The sequence below is a fragment of the Bos javanicus genome, chromosome 13 (genome assembly GCF_032452875.1).
Source record: "Bos javanicus breed banteng chromosome 13, ARS-OSU_banteng_1.0, whole genome shotgun sequence".
Lineage (NCBI taxonomy): Eukaryota > Metazoa > Chordata > Mammalia > Artiodactyla > Bovidae > Bos > Bos javanicus.
The window spans coordinates 30,159,679-30,180,901 of NC_083880.1; the positions used below are offsets into that span (position 1 = coordinate 30,159,679).

General features: G+C 40.9%; 1 protein-coding gene across 1 annotated transcript in view; it reads right to left on the bottom strand.

The window, feature by feature from the left end:
* Positions 1-21,223, bottom strand: part of ITGA8 (integrin subunit alpha 8) — a 189,056-nt gene that overhangs the window by 33,635 nt on the left and 134,198 nt on the right. Inside the window, exons 24-25 of the mRNA XM_061436125.1 lie at positions 17,580-17,685; positions 14,961-15,119 (exon numbers count right to left, since the gene is read on the bottom strand). Coding sequence (XP_061292109.1) covers positions 14,961-15,119; positions 17,580-17,685 — 265 coding nt within the window. The remainder of the gene's footprint in view (positions 1-14,960; positions 15,120-17,579; positions 17,686-21,223) is intronic.

Sequence of the window (21,223 nt, forward strand, 5' to 3'; positions counted from 1 at the left end):
AGAGAGTGGATCTAAAAGTTCTCATTCCAAGGAAAAAGAAACTTGTAACGATGTAAAGTTATGGATGTCAACTAGACATTGTGATCATTTTGCAATATATATAGATATTGAATACATTGTACATCTGAATCCAATAAAATGTTACATGTCAATTAAGTAAAGAACAATAACAACAACAACAACTTATGGAGGCCCTCTCCTGAGCAGAAGATTGGGAGAGATGGAAATTGAACCACAAAACTAAAGAATGAATGGATTTAGAGAAGTGGATAATTATTTCAAGAAGTATGAAATTAAATCTCAGTCTTCTTCTCATATGAACTAATGCCTAATGGTGAAGATGAGATACATCTTCATCCCCCACCAAATATGAAAGCAACAAAACAAAATAAAACATGAATATGCTTAGTAGCTGCTTGTAAGGAGACAAAACATAGTAACAAAACTTTATGGGCATATAGAGGATACTGGCGGAGAAGGCAATGGCACCCCACTGAGTACTCTTGCCTGGAAAATCCCATGGACGGAGGAGCCTGGTAGGCTGCAGTCCTTGGGGTCGCTAAGAGTCGGACACGACTGAGCGACTTCACTTTCACTTTTCACTTTCACGCATTGGAGAAGGAAATGGCAACCCCCTCCAGTGTTCTTGCCTGGAGAATCCTAGGGACGGGGGAGCCTGGTGGATGGCCGTCTATGGGGTTGCACAGAGTTGGACATGACTGAAGCGACTTAGCAGAGGATACTGGTGAAAAAAGTTATGACCTTTATAGAAAAGATTATTGACAGCTTTTTAAAATGAGGGAGAGCTACATAGTAATTTAGAAAGATACATGATCTTAGAGGAAAAGGCAGATTACAAAATCACATATAAGATTTTAAAAAATGAATGTTTACTTACATTGTGTATCAAAAATAGGACTATTTAGAATAGCCGTCTAATTGTTACCACCAGTGGTGGAGTTTTAATGATATTAAAGAAGTTTTGCTAATTACTTTTTAGGTATGACAATGGTATTATGGATTTCTAAAGAGTGTCCTTAATTATTGGCAACATACAACAAAATGTTTATGGGTGAAACAAAAACATAAACTAACAGATAAATAGAATATAGAACAGAAAATGGGCAACAACATTACTAGAAATCAAATATTTTCTTCTCTATGTTTTTGCATCTTGCCTGATACATTGCTTTGATGGGCATTTAGTATCTCTCAATATGAAAGCCAAGAAGATTATAATAAGAGTAAAAGAGAAATAAGGAAGTAGGGATAGCAATACAGTTTGGCTAACAAATGGAGGGAAAAACAATCCATTCTTGGAAGAGGATACAGAGGCAAGTTATTTGCTTTTAGTTTGTTTTGAAGACAGAGGAAATTTAAATAACTTTAATTTGCTCTGAGGAAGGAATGAGTAGAGAGGAAGAGGTTGCAGATATTGGAAACGGGGAATACTTGAGACAGCAAAGTTAAACTCAGAATTGGGAGAAGGACTCTCCTCTGGAAGTGCTGGAGAGGAGCTAAGGATGAGGGAGAGATGATTAGAAGTTGGCGGGGATGGGAAATGGGTCATTTGAAGACTGTCTTGCTTTAAGTCACTGGCTAATGGTGGTGATGCTTGAGAGATGGGATAGGAGGTACAGAGAATGTCGTGAAGGTTTGGAGAAGCCGATGAGGAGAATGAGAGGGAGTGGCCATCAGCCGGCCGAGCAGGCTCTGCAGATGCCGTTGCCCAGTGAGCATCAGGCACCATTCGTCTGTAACATGTCCACAGGCCAAGTGGTCGAGAAGCCAGAATCTGGGATCCAGCATGAGGGAGATGGTCAGGCCAGGAACTCAGAAAGCACAGAGGACAAGGGAGGTGGCGTAAAGGAGCTCGTAAAAGGATGTTGTAACCAACTCATCATAGATTCCAGGCTTGGCAGGAAAGTATAGCCAAAGGCAGTCTTGAGAGTGGGGTGAGTTAACTGACTCAGAGAAAGTTTTTGTATCAAGGAAGAAAAGGGCTAGTGGAGGAAGGAAGTGAGAAAAATAGAGAAATAGAAGACTGATTTATTAGAGTCTTGGATGCTGAACTGAATATTTCAGAGGTAAGGACTTAGAGGGGATGTTCAAAGCACTGGGCTAATGGGATGCATGGGAGTGAGCGTGAGGGTCAGCCATGTGGACTTTGCAGTATTTCAGGACAATGGCAGGTGGGTGATGCAGGGAGCTCAGTAGAGCTCAGGGAGACTCAGTAATGGAGAATCTGGTAGAGAAGTCTTTGCAGGGCTTTCCAGTTTCTGGGCTCTAATGCCTGATGGTCTGAGGTGGAACTGATGTAATAATAATAGAAATAAAGTCCACAATAAATGTAATATGTTTGAATTATCCCCAAATCATCAGCCCATACCCTAGTCTGTGGAAAAATTATCTTCTACTAAACCGGACCCTGTTGCCAAAAAGGTTGGGGACCGCTGCTTTATAGTGTAAGATTAAAACTTGAGCCTAGACAGAAAATTCAGAATTGTGGAAATCTTTAAGGTTCCCTTATGTGTTTTCCATCATATGCTCAGGTGTTTGTGTGTGTGTGTTTGTGGTGTGTGCTACGTGTGTAGTTTTTGAGATTGAGCGTGTGCAATTTCTTCTTTTTATAGGTCACTGGAAGGTATGTTAACCCTGTAGGTAACCAAACTATAGAGCAGAGGTGCTGGGAAGAACTAGTGAAATTTTTTTTTTTTTAATTCTCAAAGTATAGCCTACTTTTGAGCTTCCCTGGTGGCTCAGACAATAAAGAATCTGTCTGCAATGCAGGAGACCTGGGTTTGATCCCTGGGTTGGGAAAGATATCCTTGAGAAGGGAATGGCAACCCACTTTAGTGGGAATTCTCCTTGCCTGGAGAATTCCATGGACTAGTGGAGCCTGATGGGCTACAGTCCATGGGGTCGCAGAGTTGGACACAACTGAGCAACCGACACTTTCAGTCTACTATTATTGTTAGTAGCAGCAGCAGAGGCAGTAGTTGTAGTATAACAGCTGTAGTCAAACAACAGCCCAAAGAGAAGAAAGCCCTTCAACTTCCTATGTGTTTATACTGGATGCAGCTTGTGTACAGAAGAAGTCAGGACGTGTCCTATTGTGGTGCTCCCTGGTGTACCATTACTCACAAATATTTCTAAGTGGTTTCTCCATAAAACCCAGGACTTGCTCTGAGATACAGAATGAATGAATGTATCACACCACAGAGGCTGATAAAATGTATTTCTTCCTTTTAGTGGCAGTGTTTTACAAATAGAGGAACACTGCTCTCAAGTGCCATCATCAAAGTCCAACGGCTCGCAACCCAGTTTTCTCAAATAGCATTCCAGAAATTATTTCAAAAGACAAAGCAAAACAAAAATACAACCCCCCAAACAAGGTAGAAGTTATCCAAGAAATGTAAACACCAGTTACAGGCTATTTTCCAGATGAACCTTTTTAGCCTGTTTCACCATGGATCACAAACCCACAGGTCAAGGTTTTCCTTAAGCTGAAACCCTTTGGGCTGAGGGAGGCTGGCCTCTTAGCACCCAGGTTAGGCAGACTTTCAAGTTCAGGGTAATGTTTGCTATGTGCTATGGGAAGCTAGTGGCAAACACTAACATATTTCTTTCGAACAAACATGAAAATCGCTTCTTTCTGCAATAAGGAAACAATTGTTAGTAAATAGGGTTCTCTCCCCATCTGTTAGTCAGATTCTGACCCCAACAGGGGTTTTCTATTTTCATAAATCTTCACAAACTCTTCACTGTGGCATAGGTTTAAATTGATGGATTAAAGGGATACTGTGTGGCTGGAACATTCAATATAGTTGGAAATGCAGCTCTGGAAGAAAAGAGTTGGGTGACATTAGATAAAAGCTCTGTGAATCCAAAGAAACGCAGCACATAGTATTTTTTCAGCCTATTTGTCTTTGGATTGCAGGTATTTCTCATCCATAAAAGGCAGTTGCCTTTTTCTCACGTGACTCTGTGTCTGTAATTAAATCGAAACAGAGATGAGTCCAGGGGGTTGGTCCACCATGTCATTTTCTTTAAGACGTAAACGTTCAGGATTTGCTGGGAGAGAATAAAAGCCACAGTTGTCTTTTAACCTCCTGAACAGAGCGGCAAAGCAGAACTGAAAGAAGCAATTCACTCTCTTGGTGATTTTGAAGCTTAGCTGCTGCACATGTATTTTTAAAATTTTGAAATATAGATGAGAATTTGGAAACCATCTTAAAGAGAAGATAAGGCAAAGAGAAACAGACCCCAGAAAGTATATTGTCTTTGGTGGCTGAAAAATAGTAATGTTGTAAGTAAGACTACTACAAAGAGGTGGATGAAATTCCTGTATCAGAGGGAACAGGAGAGTGAGAGAAACACAGAGAAAAAAAGAAAGGAGGGAGGGAGGAGGAAAGAAAGAAAAAAAGGAGGAGGAAGGAGAAAGGGAGAGAGAGTTTGGTCTGAGAGCTGCTGACCTAGGAAGTAACAAGTATCCTGCATTCTGAATCAGCAAGCAGCAGTAAGTACTATAAATGGAGGCAGGGATGAAGGAAGAAAATTCTCTTAAGGATAAGACAAAACTATGCAAGTTTGCCAAGCCACTGTCTGCGGCCTGCTGATTTAAAAAAAAAAAAAAACAATTTGCCGGGCTATAATCCCTGATGAACAGTTTCTGTGTTTCTGCTTTCCATGTCTGCGCTATCTGGTTGTAATTTGGACTTCCTGCGGGAACAGTCTTGTTCAAGAGATCAGTTCTCAGTTGTAACTTTCTGCTTTCCACGGCTCCGAGGACAGTTCTTTACACCTTGGCTTTTTCTCTTGCTATCGGTCATCCTAGTCTAGTCCCTGTCAGATTACTTTCACCTCAGATTTCCCTCTCTTGAACTTAGCCCCAGAAGATTCAATCATGATCTTAACACAGGTTGGATCTGACCACCTTGTCTGTCTCCCTCCTCGGGCTACACTCTTACAATCTGTAGCCCTGTCTCCCAGCATCTCACACTTGGCTGTTACTGATGAAATCTTGCCAATTAAAAAAAGAAAAAATAGGCCTTGTCTCTTTGTGCAACTTTGGTTCCTGAATCATGTTTGCTTACTTAGCTTCATCGTATCGAGAGATCGTAGCCTATCTGAAGGACCTTACTGACCCCAGGAGAGAGTCCACCAAAATAAGAAATTTGGTAGTTTGAAATCATTATTTTACTGCCTTTAGAATATTTTAAAAATACTTTATCCAACTCCAAAATTCTATTCCAAGAAGGATCTGGAACAAATTAGATTTAATGGATTGGTCTGAGTGTTGCAGACAGTTTGTTTCAAAATGCTTTAAATGGTAGAATATGGGGAAATCACCACATTCAAATCCTGTGTCCCTGCCCTGGACTGTGAAGCCTGGAGGCAGAACCCTTATGGTTGCTTCTGCCCGAAGCAGGCAGAACCTGCTTCTGCCCCTGGGTTTATAGAAGACCGATAAATAAAGTGGAGCCATCATAGGAGGAACAGAAAACCAAAGACTGCAACCTTTTCATTGGGAAGCAGGAGTAAAAGCAGGGGTGGCAGTGACACCCCCAAGGGCCACACCTCACGCTTGCTTGAGCTGTGCACCACAAGGAGTTGTGCACTTCACTCAAGCTTTTCCTGAACTCCATCATCTCCCTGGGGCATCCATCCACCCCTGTACTCAGATGTTTGAACAGGGTCACAGAGAAGACTGAGTGAATCCCCACGAAGCCTAATATAAAGCAAGTACTTAAAAATAAAAACTTCACTGACTTCTGCTTGCATCCTCCATCTCCCCCAACCCTAACTTAGTTGTTGATGGTCTGTAAATGAGGTGTATGTGGGTGAGGTCTTGTGCCCAATGTCTCCTGAGACAGTCACAGGTCTTAGGAGAACATGATTAGGGTGGTGGCTTTTCAACATGGTCAGTGTCTGTTCATCAAACCTTGTGGACATTCAGGTCACTGATGGGATAACCGGACAGTAAAACCTCCTGTTAGAACTGAATCCCGTCAGGCCTATTCAGACTTAGAGGCTTATGTGAACACAGTGGCATTTGGAATGCGTATTCAATTTATAGACAGGTTGTATTTCAGAAGATTTTCGGCTAGAAGTTTGGCACTCCAAATTCCTTTCTCTTTGGAAATCGGGCCAGCCCACAGGAAAACCTACTTCATCCACAATATGGCTCTGACGCATACAACTAAGTATTTACAATAAAAAATAAAGCTGGGGAGGTTACTCCAGGAGTAAGTTTTAAAAATAGAAAAAATAAATGATTGTGTTAAGTACCTTATATTAAATACTGATAGATTTGATGAGAGTAAGCCTTATGGAGATTCTGCAGAGGACATCTGGGGAATTTCAAAAGTTTCAGAGTTGGTGGCACTGATCCCTTAAAGTGAGTGGCCTAGAAAATGTTTCAAAGGAAATCTGATGGTTTCTAATTCATAAGCCAATTTCCTTAGAACATGTGAGAGTTGGAGTCAGTGAAGGAGGGAAATGAATAAAAATGAGATATTTATATATTATACAGGAGGAGAAGCCAACTAAAAAATTGTATGTGAACACAAGAGAAAGAGATTTTTCTGAAGGGAAATCAACTGACTGACTGGAGAGGAAAATGATGGGGAACTTTGGAAATCCTCTGGAGGAAACTTCAAAAAGTAGACAGTTCTTCTTCTAACAGGTCCATGGTTGGGACATTTTGGTGGCTCATCCAATGGAGACTGGAGCATTCTCAGAAAAGACTTGCAGATGCAGAGGTTTCAAGAGGCACTCACTTCCTATGGCTCTACTTATAAAGGAATCGTAGAACCAAATAGTAAGGAAATTTACGTTAGTCCACTCAGTAGGGAAGATTTAATGTGTATGTGCGTGCTCAGTTGCTCAGTTATATCCTACTCTTTTCAACTCTATGGACTATAGCCCATCGGGCTCCTCTGTCCGTGGATTTCCCAGGCAAGAATACTGGGCTGCATTGTCATTTCCTCCTCCAGGGGATCTTCCAGACCCAGGGATTGAACCTGCATCTCCTGTATTGCAGGCAGATGCTTTACCACTGAGCCATCTGGGAAGCCACAAGATATACTGTGATTTAATTTTGCCTATACAAATATATTTCTGCCTCCCTTTTCATTATTACAGATCTACCATCTCTCTGCTTCTTAGTTAAAGAACTAAGTCAAAAAATTAGGTAGTTTAAGATAAAACTATCAGTACTCCAATTAAAAATACCCTTCAAATTAGCTTTGTTGCAAGAATCTGAAATTGATATTAGACTTAAAAATTTACCCAGCCTATTCTTTTGATGATAACAAATATAATAAATAATTTGCTAATTTCCAATTTACATTTAAGTCAGTAAGTAGACTGTTTAGCTTTGCATTACCCAGAAAGAAATTGCCAAGTAAATTAATAGAAACTTCACCAAGAAATTATTTACTATCTTAAAAGGAAAGTAATTTTCAAATACTCTCAATTGTTTATAGCTATTCATATAAAAAATATGCTGACTATCAAGTTTTAAAATCTATGTATTGATAAAAGGTCATTTAGACTCTGGGTCATACTTGTAAAATATAGGTAAAAGTACTTTGAGAACCTGAAAGTAATAATATTTCAAGTTTTCCATGAATTCGGAATTTCAGGAACTCATGACTTGTTATAATTAGATATTTTATCATGGTCTTACTTTATATTGTAATCAAATCTTATTTTTTAATGATATGGTTTTTTTAATATTTATTTATTTATTTGGCTGAGTGGGATCTTAGTTACTGCACATGGGATCTTTAATTGTGGCATTAGAATTTTTAGTTGCGCATGCAGGATCTAGTTCCTTGGTCAGGGATTGAACCTGGGCCCCCTGCTTTGGGAGGACAGAGTCTTAGCCACTGGATCACCAGAGAAGTATCTGTAAACAAATCTTGTATTATGTTTCTATAGAAAAAGTTTTATAAAATGAGCATAACTAAGCTGCATTTTGCACTAGCCTTGGAAAGATTTTAATAAAAATCTACACTTTAAGGAATAACTGGGTAGCAGGGAATGTAGGTAATGGGGATATACTCCCACCCAGCTTGCCCCAACCTGTCAAAGTTTAAGGCTAGTTACTATTGGTACAGTTCAAGCGCATATAAATGATCATTAAATTGCAACAAAGAAAAAATAACTCACAACCAACACAATTCAGTTCAGTTCAGTTGTTCAGTCATGTCCGACTCTGCGACCCCATGGACTGCAGCACTCCAGGCTTTCCTGTTCATCCCAACTCCTGGAGCCTGCTCAAACTCACATCCATTGTGTCGGTGATGCCATCCAACCATCTCATCCTCTGTCATCCCCTTCTCCTCCCACCTTCAATCTTTCCCAGCATAGGGTCTTTTCCAATGAGTCAGCTCTTCACATCAGGTGGCTAAAGGATTGGAGTTTCAGCTTCAGCATCAGTCCTTCCAATGAATATTCAGGACTGATTTCCTTTAGGATGGACTGGTTGGATCTCCTTGCAGTCCTAGGGACTCTCAAGAGTCTTCTCCAACACCACAGTTGAAAAGTATCAGTTCTTTGGCACTCAGCTTTCTTTATAGTCCAACTCTCACATCCATACATGACTACTGGAAAAACCATAGCTTTGATTAGATGGACCTTTTTTGGTAAAGCAATGTCTCTGCTTTTTAATATGCTGTCTATTTGATCATAGCTTTTCTTCCAAGGAGCAAGCATCTTTTAATTTCATGGCTGCAGTCACCATCTGCAGTGATTTTGGAGCCCTCCAAAATAAAGTCTCTCACCATTTTCATTGTTTCCCCATCTATTTCCCATGAAGTGATGGGACCAGATGCCATGATCTTAGTTTTCTGAATGTTGAGTTTTAAGCCAACCTTTTCTCTCCCCTTTCACTTTCATCAAGCAGCTCTTCAGTTTTCTTTGCTTTCTGCCATAAGGGTTGGAATCATCTGCGTATCTGGGGTTATTGATATTTCTCCCGGCAATCTTGATTCCAGCTTGTGCTTCTTCCAGTCCAGCGTTTCTCATAATGTAATCTGCATATAAGTTAAATAAGCAGGGTGACAATATACAGCCTTGACGTACTCCCTTTCCTATTTGGAACCAGTCTGTTGTTCCATGTCCAGTTCTAACTGTTGCTTCTTGACCTGCATACAGATTTCTTAGGAGGCAGGTCAGGTAGTCTGGTATTCTCATCTCTTTCTGAATTTTCCACAGGTTTTGTGATCCACACAGTCAAAGGCTTTGGCATAGTCAATAAAGCAGAAATAGATGTTTTTCTGGAACTCTCTTGCTTTTTCAATGATCCAACGGATGTTGGCAATTTGATTTCTGGTTCCTCTGCCTTTTCTAAATCCAGCTTGAACATCTGGAAGTTCATAGTTTACACTGTTGAAGCCTGGCTTGGAGAATTTTGAGCATTACTTAGCTAGCGTGTGAGATGAGTGCAATTGTGTGGTAGTTTTAACATTCTTTGGCATTGGTTTCTTTGGGATTGGAATGAAAACTGACCTTTTCCAGTCCTGTAGCCACTGCTGAGTTTTCCAAATTTGCTGGCATACTGAGTGCAGCACTTTCACAGCATCATCTTTCAGGATTTGAAAGAGCTCAACTGGAATTCCATCACCTCCACTAGCTTTGTTCGTAGTGATGCTTTCTAAGGCCCACTTGACTTCACATTCCAGGATGTCTGGCTCTAGGTGAGTGATCACACCATCGTGGTTATCTGGGTCATGAAGATTTTTTTGTATAGTTCTTCTGTGTATTGTTGCCACCTCTTCTTAATATCTTCTGCTTTTGTTAGGTCCATACCATTTCTGTCCTTTATTGTGCTCATCTTTGCATGAAATGTTCCCTGCTGCTGCTAAGTCGCTTCAGTCATGTCCGACTCTGGGCGACCCCATCAACAGCAGCCCACGAGGCTCCCCGTCCCTGGGATTCTCCAGGCAAGAACACTGGAGTGGGTTGCCATTTCCTTCTCCAATGCAGGAAAATGAAAAGTGAAAGTGAAATCGCTCATTCATGTCCAACTCTTCTCAACCCCATGGACTGCAGCCTACCAGGCTCCTCTGTCCATGGGATTTTCCAGGCAAGAGTACTGGAGTGGGTTGCCATTGCCTTCTCCGGAAATGTTCCCTAGGTATCTCTAATTTTCTTGAAGAGATCTCTAGTCTTTCCCATTCTGTTGTTTTCCTCTATTTCTTTGCATTGATCACTGAGGAAAGTTTTCTTATCTCTTCATGCTATTCTTTGGAACTCTGCATTCAGATGCTTATATCTTTCCTTTTCTCCTTTGCTTTTCACTTCTCTTCTTTTCACAGCTATTTGTAAGGCCTCCCCAGACAGCCATTTTGCTTTTTTGCATTTCTTTTCAATGGGGATGGTCTTGATCCCTGTCTCCTGTACAATGTCACAAACCTCAGTCCATAGTTTATCTATCAGATCTAGTCCCTTAAATCTATTTCTCACTTCCACTGTATAATCATAAGGGATTTGATTTAGGTCATACCTGAATGGTCTAGTGGTTTTCCCTACTTTCTTCAATTTAAGTCTGAATTTGGCAATAAGGAGTTCATGATCTGAGCCACAGTCAGCTCCTGGTCTTTTTTTTGTCGACTGTATAGAGCTTCTCCATCTTTGGCTGCAAAGAATATAATCAATCTGATTTCAGTGTTGACCATCTGGTGATGTCCATGTGTAGAATCTTTTCTTGTGTTGTTGGAAAAGGGTGTTTGCTATGAGCAATGTGTTCTCTTGGCAAAACTCTATTAGTCTTTGCCCTGCCTCATTCCGTATTCCAAGGCCAAATTTGTCTGTTACTCCAGGTGTTTCTTGACTTCCTACTTTTGCATTCCAGTCCCCTATAATGATAAGGACATCTTTTTGGGGTGTTAGTTCTAAAAGGTCTTGTAGGTCTTCATAGAATCGTTCAACTTCAGCTTCTTCAGTGTTGCTGGTTGGGGCATAGCCTTGGATTACTGTGATATTGAATGGTTTGCCTTGGAAACGAACAGAGATCATTTTGTCGTTTTTTAAGATTGCATCCAAGTACTGCATTTCGGACTCTCTTGTTGACCATGATGGCTACTCCATTTCTTCTGAGGGATTCCTGCCTGCAGTAGTAGATATAATGGTCATCTGAGTTAAATTCACCCATTCCAGTCCACTTTAGTTCACTGATTCCTAGAATGTTGACGTTCACTCTTGCCATCTCCTGTTTGACCACTTCCAATTTGCCTTGATTCATGGACCTAACATTCCAGGTTCCTATGCAATATTGCTCTTTACAACATCGGACCTTGCTTATATCACCAGTCACATCCACAACGGGGTGTTGTTTTTGCTTTGGCTCCATCCCTTCATTCTTTCTGCAGTTATTTCTCCACTGATCTCTAGTAGCATATTGGGCACCTACCTACCTGGGGAGTTCCTCTTTCAGTATCCTATCATTTTGCCTTTTCATACTGTTAATGGGGTTCTCAAGGCAAGAATACTGAAGTGGTTTGCCATTCCTGTCTCCAGTGGACCACATTCTGTCAGACCTCTCCACCATGACCTGCCCGTCTTCAGACAACCATTTTGCCTTTTAGCATTTCTTCTCCTTGGGAATGGTCTTGACCACTGCCTCCTATAGTGTCACAAACCTCCGTCCATAGTTCATCAGGCACTCTATCTATCATATCTAATCCCTTGGATCTATTTGTCACTTCCACTGTATAATTGTAAGGGATTTGATTTAGGTCATACCTGAATGGTCTAGTGGTTTTCCCTACTTTCTTCAATTTAAGTCTGAATTTGGCAATAAGGAATTCATGATCTGAGCCACAGTCAGCTCCCAGTCTTGTTTTTGCTGACTGCATAAAGCTTCTCCATCTTTGGCTGCAAAGAATATAATCAATCTGATTTCGGTGTTGACCATCTGGTGATGTCCATGTGTAGAGTCTTTTCTTGTATTGTTGGAAAAGGGTGTTTTCTATGACCAGTGTGTTCTCTTGACCAGTGCTAAACTCTGTTAGCCTTTTACCTGCTTTGTTTTGTACTCCAGTCAAATTTGCCTGTTATTCCAGGTAGCTCTTGACTTCCTACTTTTGCATTCCAGTCCCCTATAATGAAGAGGACATCTTTTTTGGGTGTTAGTTCTAGAAGGTCTTGTTGGTCTTCATAGAACCATTCAACTTCAATTTCTTCAGCATTACTGGTCAGGGCTTAGACTTGGATTACTCTGAATTTGAATGGTTTTTTTTGGAAATGAACTGAGATCATTCTGTCGTTTTTGAGACTGCATCCAAGTACTGCATTTTGGACTGTTGTTGACTATGATGGCTACTCCATTTCTTCTGAGGGATTCCTGCCCACAGTACTAGATATAATGGTCATCTGAGTTAAATTCACCCATTGCAGTCCATCTTAGTTCACTGATTCCTAAAATGTTCACTCTTACCATTTCCTGTTTGACCACTTCCAATTTGTCTTGATTCATGGACCTAACATTCCAGGTTCCTATGCAATATTGCTCTTACAGCATCAGACTTTACTTCCATCACCCGTCACATCCACAACTGGGTATTGTTTTTGCTTTGGCTCCATCCCTTCATTCTTTCTGGAGTTATTTCTCCACTGATCTCCAGCAGCCTATTGGGCACCTACCAACCTGGGGAGTTCATCTTTCAATGTCATACCTTTTTGTCTTTTCATACTGTTCATGGGGTTCTCAAGACAAGAATACTGAAGTTAGCCATTCCTTTCTCCAGTGGACCACATTTTGTCAGAACTCTCCACCATGACCCATTCATCTTGGGTGGCTCTACATGGCATGGCTCAAAGTTTCATTGAGTTAGACAAGGCTGTGGTCTATGTGATCAGTTTGGTAAGTTTTCCGTGATTGTGGTTTTCATTCTGTCTGCCCTCTGATGGATAAGGATCAGAGGCTTATGGAAGCTTCCTGATGGGAGAGACTGACTGAGGGGAAAACTGGGTCTTGTTCTGATGGGCGGGGCCATGTTCAGTAAATCTTTAATCCAATTTTCTGTTGATGAGCAGGGCTTTGTTTCTTCCCTGTTGCTTGACCTGAGGCCAAACCATGGTGGAGATAATGAAGATAATGGCAACCTCCTTCAAAAGGTCCCATGTAGGTACTGCTGCAGTCAGTGCCTCAGACCCTGAAGCAGGCCACTGCCGACCCACGCCTCTGCCAGAGACTCCTGGATACTCAGGGGCACATCTGGGTCAGTTTCTTGTGGGGTATTAAACAAGTTACATAATATATACAAACATATATAAATAGTGTCAGACACAAACAAAGCAGGACATTCAAAGAGAGTTAGAAACCATCTGCATAACCATTCCTCCAGGAAGCTAAGGACTGAAATGGGGTCTAAGAACAGGAGATGCTGAGAACAGGAAATGCTACTGCTGCTGCTAAGTCGCTTCAGTCATGTCCGACTCTGTGCGTCCACATAGACGGCCTCCCACCAGGCTCCCCCGTCCCTGGGATTCTCCAGGGAAGAACACTGGAGCGGGTTGCCATTTCCTTCTCCAGAACAGGAGATGTGAGCATCTTAATTACTTAGATGTTATCCATTAACATTTGAAGATACTATTTTATAATAAGCTACTGTGCTTGAAGATGTTAAAATTATCTCAGTGAAGAGTGAAGAGAGAGGAAATGGGGCAGGGGTGAAGGATGCCAAGGAGGATGTATTTTAAATCATTTTGTGGAAGACAAGTGGCCTTATCATTTCCCCAAAAAGAAGGAAGAAGTCTTGATGCCCCATAAATCCATCAATACTGGACCTCCTTTTAGTCTTCTTCTGTCTGAATAGAAGGCATGTTGGGTTGAAGAAAAAGTCCTTTCATAACGTCAGTGCCCCAGTGCCCTGGCTGAGAATAGAGGCAGACCGGCACCCAGGATGGCTGAATTAGTATTTCCCTGCTTGATTACGGAGATACTCTGTCCCTGCCAGTACTGGAGAGTGTTCACTCTTCAATGAAGTCTTCTTTTGAGGACAACATCACATTAACAAGAATTCTTTTTTTTTTCATTCAAATGTGACATTTTCAAGGGCTTACACTCATTAATTTCTTTCCTTTGCAGAAGGACCCCAAAGCCAGATTTGGGTCTTAATCTGTACAGAATCAGCTCTGTGGAAGCTTGAGTTTCTGATTGAAGAGTGACTCACAAGGTGATTGAGTGGGGGTCTGCAGGGAGGCAGAATCTCAGACCCCACCCCAGGCAGACCCCGTGTTTTATTTATAGAGACCTCCAGGTGATTTCAACATACTTGGAGTTTGGGAAGCCCTGTCCTGGGCACCTCTGAAAGCTGGGGTCCTGAAAACTCCAGGCTGGGGGTTCTCAAGGGCACTGAGATGGCCTTTGGCAAATAATCTCATTTTACCACTTGCTATTGGCAACATCTGAAAAACCCCGTTTTGGCCAAGATCCTTATGCCTTTTGGCAATATACCAAAAAAGACTTTAAAACAGCATTTTAGACACATTCTCATGACAAGGAGTCGATTTCGGATTTGGGTTGGGTTGTACTGCTAGTCAAACCATATGTAAAAGTTAATGCACTGAAAGAGGCTAAATGAACGACAGGTTGCCGTGAGCTATAAAACCAGGAGAAACTGGTGTTTTCTAGGAGTGATATTTTAAGTTAGGTCTGGCTTTTCTTATTTTATTTTTAATATTTTCTTGGCCACGTAGCTTGTGGGATCTTAGTTCCCCAACTAGCGATTGAACCCACATCCCCTGTATTGGAAGCATGGAGTCTTAACCACTGGACCACCAGGGAAGTCCCAGGTCTGGCATTTTAACTATAAAACTAAAAACAAAATCTGATCGGTTTTCACTGAAGTCACATAATTATTTCACTTTTTTTTTTAATTAGCCACTGTTATTTTCTCCTTACTATGAAAAATAAACCAAGTTGCTGATTAGAGCAGACTCCTTACCTTTATATCTTGTGGGTTGATATCAGGATTTGTTTGACATCGCAGAGGTCCCAGAGTTTGAATATGAAAAATGTAGAGGAGAAATTCGTCCCGGGCAGAGAAGGGCCAGCCCACCTCCAGGAGGGTGTCGCTGATGGTGCTTGGTCCAATATTGTGCAGCTACAAGCAGGGAACATGTCATGGAATGGTCAGCACGAGGCAGCAAGTTGAAATCAAACTCCATAAACTCAGAACCCATTCTAAAAAAGCATGGATTTGGTTTTAAGTCATCTGCACTAGGACTGTGACAATAGGAAGAGTCTCTTAAGCAAGAGGAATCCTGAAAGCAGGATGGGCTGATGCTTAGAGAAGACAGTTCAGTCTGTGACGCTCTCAGTGCAGAATTCCTTTGCAAAGGCCACCTTCACCGTGTCTGATAACTGTGCCGTTTACCTTACATTTATGTTAATCTAATCACAGCGAGAGAAACCTCACTTTAATTATCTGCTTTCTAAACTTGGTTATTCTTTCTTTACATTGAAATTGGCTTCTTTCCTGACTACTGACTTGTCGATTGTAACCATATGCGATGCACTTTCCCTCACCCCCTGGAAAAATGGCTATCCATCAAATACCAGAGATGGCCCAGGCTCACCACAGTTCACTTCAAGTGTGCATTTCAAAGCTGAGCTCCTTCTGTTTTAATCAGTGAATCTCAAGGAAAGAAAGGCCACGTTGCATAAAGAGATGAAGTCTTTGAACACAAGAATCCTGTACTTGCAGGATACAAAACAGCCTGGGAACACCACTAAGTGGATTTAAATTTACTGTGGTTTTGAAAAGTCACTTCAAAGTTAGCTGGGACCTTTTGCCCTTTTCTTTTTTCACAGTTCTGACAATTATAATGATCCATAAAACAGTTTATAATTGGTTTTGCTTATTAGGTGGCTCATTTCATTCACATTATCAAAGCAACATGCCATCCATTGATAAAAGTATATTTTGAGACATGAAACTAGCCTGTAAGCAATGTTCAGTGATTGCTTTTGGCACTACTGGGTATTATCCTTAAATTTTGTGATCCATTGTTGCTCAGATTATAAGCAGGGTTGCCCTGAGAATGATTGAGTTTGAACATTTTCAAACTTTAAAGTTTCACCATTCTAAGGAGAAACTAGCGCACACAAGGTTTAATAAATGACTTGACAGAATTTTTTTCCCAGTGAGGTTCTTGATCAGAATGGCCTTAGAAATGCCTTATCCTTTTGTTATCAAGAGAGCTTAAGCCAAAAGCCTTGATCCAGCTTTGGACAGGGTGTCTGATTCTGGACCACAGGCTGGGCAGATGGGAGGCTTTCATGTTGACACTACACAGGAGTTGATGCTTCTTTCTCATATATGTAAACATCTCATCAGCTCTGAATTGGCTTTAACTTATTCTTAGAGAATGCTACTCAAGTCCTTTGTAGCTTAAGATAAAAGATATAGTCAGAATTATTAGGTCCGCGGCATGCATGACACAAGAGACAGGGGAAAGAAGGAACCTCAAATAGGAAATGGCTCGGAACATTGTTTTGCTGGCCCCATGAAGACGAACAGGAATAACTTCTCCACTGACAGCATGTACTGGGTTGGCCAAATGTTCATTTGGGTTTTTCACACGAACGTTTTGGCCAGCCCAACACTTTATTAAGAAAAAAAAGAACTACTAAACTAACCATTTACTATATCTTGGTTTCTAACTGTAAAAAAAAATTTTTAATGTTTTGGATAATATGTCAACAAAGCTCCTCTCTATGAACAATTTAACACTTGAAGTGGAAACAGATCAATAGGTCTTTATCACAAGCTGCTGGTTTGCTTCTGAAAAATAAATGGACTACTTCAAACCTCAGAATAACATACATATCTGATTGAGGTTAGTCAAATGAACAGTAAAATTATTCTTATCTGTCAAACATCCACCCATGCTATATACCCATTTGGGGAATATAAACTAGCAGATAATCCATACAGTTTTGTCTAGTACCTTCTGGTTGGTGACTTTTAATTGAAAAGGTGGATGGATTTTAAAAATAGCTGAAAATGTAGGAAGAGATGAAATAAAGTCTAGGGAGTTTGTCATTTCTAGACTTAGGCTGTCCAAACATTAAAAGAGAGGAAATAAAGAACTTGGGCTACCTGATGCAAAGAGCTGACTCATTGGAAAAGACTGGAATATTGGAAAGACTGAGGGCAGGAGGAGAAGGGGCCGACAGAGGATGAGATGATTGGATGGCATCGGCTCAATGGACATGAGTTTGAACAAACTCCAGGAGATAGTAAAGGACAGGGAAGCCTGGCGTGCTGCAGTCCATGGGGTCTCAAAGAGTTGAACACGACTGAGCGACTGAACAACAACAAAAAGAACATGAATAGGAACAAGATAAAATGCTTCTCACTGTATAATGGCTCTTGCCAGTAAAAAGCCAGCGGTTATTTAGTAGAACACCCTCCCACCGCCCACTGCAATATGAGAGCAAAATAGCACAAATCTAGGCTGAATCTTGGATTGGTATCTTTTAAAACACTGTGAAAAGTTTATTAGCAAAGAGCATAAGAAAAAACCCTGAATGCAGCTTCAACAGAGACAACGACTACCTCATAAACATGTTCCACCAATGGTCCAACTCCCTCCTCCTTGCGAGGCTCCTCTTCTGGTTCCCAGTTCTGAATGGGCAGGACGATCTGCGGAGGGTGGGACACTCTGAAACATGGAACTTAACGTCAGTCGCTGGTGCTGGCACATGTAAACAATGTCTCACTCGTATGGAGTACATTAACAGCAGCGGCACAGAGTGACTGCCAATTTATTTGAATAGACATCATCCACAAGGAAAAAGTATTGAAAGTTCAACAGAATCACTAAAGGAGTAGGTAAGGGTCTGAGTGAGAGTGTTAGTCACTCAGTCGTGTCCGACTCTGTGTGACCCCATGGACTGTAGCCCACCAAGCCCTCTGTCCATGGACTTCTCCAGGCAAGAATAACTGGAGTGGGTTGCCATTCCCTTCTCCAGGAGATCTTCCCAACCCAGGGATTAAACCCCGGTCTCCTGCATTGTTGGCAGATTCTCAACCATCTGAGCCACCAGGGAAGCCTTCAAGGGTCTGAAACATCTCTTAATTAACTGATCTGGAACTCAGATTGACTTATTTTATAACATCTCCTTTCAGGCACTAGGGGGCAAAGCAGAGAACATTCCTGAACTGAGATGGATAATATCACATATACATAAATACACATCTATCCATAGATCCTGTGTAAATATAAGTGTGTATACACGATCTATAATCCGTGCTTTAAGTCATATCAAGAAATGGGACATTTTTGTGGATAAAAAAATCTAGAATTCTGTGGGCTATGTGAAATGTCCAGTTGTAACAAAATACTGTTTCTACTTTAGAGTAGAAAAGTGGCCACTTCTATATTTCTCCTTCTTAGATTTCTTTAGCTTTCCATGAATGCAGCCATACCTCTTATAAGGCCAGGCCGAGAGCCAACATAAAGCCTGATCAAGTTCTAGAGTTATTTTATATATTACTAAAGCATGAGACAGAGAGAGAAGGAGAGTTAAGTGGTGGAATCGTGTAAGTAGGTTATTAGCCAGGCTATTCTGTCCATGGGATTCTTCAGCCAAGAATACTAGAGAGGGTTGCCATGCCCTCCTCCAGGGGGTTTTCCTGACCCAGAGATTGAACCCACGTCTCTTATGTCTGCTACATCTGCATGTGGGTTCTTTACCACAAGTGCCACCTGAGAAGCCCTATTAATTGGATATACAGGTAGTTTTCCCTGCAGTTTACACCTAGAAAGTGAGCACTGTAGGAATGAAATACAGCACGTGGCGTTATTCCGTAGCAAAAGCTGACTGCAAACCAAATTGTTATTGTTTTATAATCTTAAAAATGATAATTCCCCCCAGACAATGCTTTCTAGCAGTTTTTAGGTAAAAGGTATCTTTCAAAGAATTCTTAGACCTTCAGCTAACTTCAGTAGAAAACATCTCTTTTGGCAATTAAAGTCTTAAATGCCCTTCTAAGAATACCCAGTAATTAGCACACCCTTTAGTAACTTCAAATGTTATCTTTTCTCTTCTTAGGGCAATATCTTTCTAAAGCAGAAAGCAAAATATATTGGGTTAAATTCTGACTGCAGGGCAAATAGTTTAAATTCTATGTCTCCATTTCTTTATCTGGAAAATTATGATAAAACTCTGGAATCTATACCACAAATGATTGGAAAATATGTCAACTGCTTGTTGGTCAAAGTCAATTATGCTGCATTGTCTTCTAGGGGTTGGTGGGACAAGCATATTTTTTAAGCTGACTACCCACAAAAATGTTTCTAAACTGTAAAGCCCTTTGCAGTCACCCTTCATATGCCATTATTAAATAAAAAGTGCAGAGCACAGCCTCCTGGGCTGATGCCTTAATAGTTTATACTTGTAGATCAATTTGTATTATGCCACACTCCCCTTTCTGATTGGACTTGATTAAATCAAGTGTCGATTGCATAAGAGACTCAGTGAGGAGAAGAGGAGAGAAGATGGCAGGATGCTTTCATCAGAGGACTGCCCAGAGAGCTTGGGCTCCCATTCCCAAGGGATCTTGACAACCTCACCACTCACATTTTCACTCAGCTCTCAGTTTAGCAACAGTTGATTCTAAAAGATCTACATCCATTGTGAGGCTCTAGGGAAACTTAATTTATTTTGGCATCAAGAAAAAAAATATGGAATAGAAGCTGAGCCCATTTTCTCTGAAAATTTTGTTTCTGTGTTCATCAGTCCTATAGGACTGGTCATAAATTTCCTTGGACCAGAGAGTCATAAATATAGACGTTGGCAGGTACTGTGAAGACAATGTGCTCAAATCCCCTCAATGAAAGAAAAACTGATGTCCAGCAAAGTAGGGAGTTGGTTGCAGGTGAAGACGAGAGCTCAGAGTCACTAAGCACTCTTCACTGTTTCCAATACACTGTACGCTACAGGGGCCATTAAGTGGCAGTGGCTTTAGTAAATACAACTTAAAGAAACTTCCTGGTCCATTTGTGTACCAAAATCAAATAGAAATCTATAAAGAAATATACAATCTATCACAGGGCACGGGAAAAATTAAAAACCTATGTCTCACAAAAATCAAGTTATCTACATTCTAAGACCCTTTCACATCTAGGGAAACCAAGGACAAAGAATAGCTCCCTAAAGATTCCCAACTAAATATGTGAAACATTGTTTATTGTTTTCAAAGTTGTTAAGAAGGTAGCAAGTGAGGAAGAAAAAAAGAGAATATGAGCAATTACCTAGCCTAGGATATACAGCCAGTGCAGTGATCGAACAACCCATCCAGAATGGTCCTCACATTCTGAGAGTGTTATTCCACGGAGACCCCTTGGTAATAAGACTGTGGTACTCAGTGGTAACACTGGACATGAGGAGGGCTTGTAAGAGGAGGTAAGGAATCCCACCTTTGATAAGTTAAAGTCTGTATGTTATCAGGGAGTTCAGATCTGATGATTTGGTAGTAAGTCCTATTTTCATAATCCCATTTCCAACCCCCATTAGTCCCAAATAACAAAGATTATCCTTTATTGTATGGAACAGCCTTATGTAGACCACAGTTATTCATGATTGCAGTCTCTCTTAACATAAACCCACTCAATCCTGATTAATATGTCAATGATACAATTTTGCTTTTAAGAATTTTAAAAAATTTAAGTATAATTGATTCACAATGTTGTGTCAGTTTCTGGTGTGCAGGATAGTGATTCAGTTATACATATATGTGTGTATGTATATATATTTCCCCCTTCATGGATATCACAGCCTTGTCATAGCAAACGGGCTTGTGTAACTCAAAGAAGCTATGAGGCATGCTGTGCAGGGCCACCCAAGATGGATGGGTCATAGTGAAGAGTTCTGACAAAACGTGGTTCACTGGAGGAGGGAATGGCAAATCACTCCAATATTCTTGTTGGAGAACCCCATGGACAGGATGAAATGGCAAAAAGATATGACACTGAAAGATGAGTCCCCTAGATCAGAAGGTGTCCAGTATGCTACTAGGGAAGAGTGGAGGGCAATTACTAATAGCTCCAGAAAGAACCAAGAGACTGGGGCTAAAGCAGAAATGCCTCTCAGTTGTGGATGTGTCTGGTGGTGAAAGTAAAGTGCAATGCTGTAAAGAACAATATTGCATAGGGATCTGGAATATTAGGTCCATGAATCAAAGTAAATTGGACATAG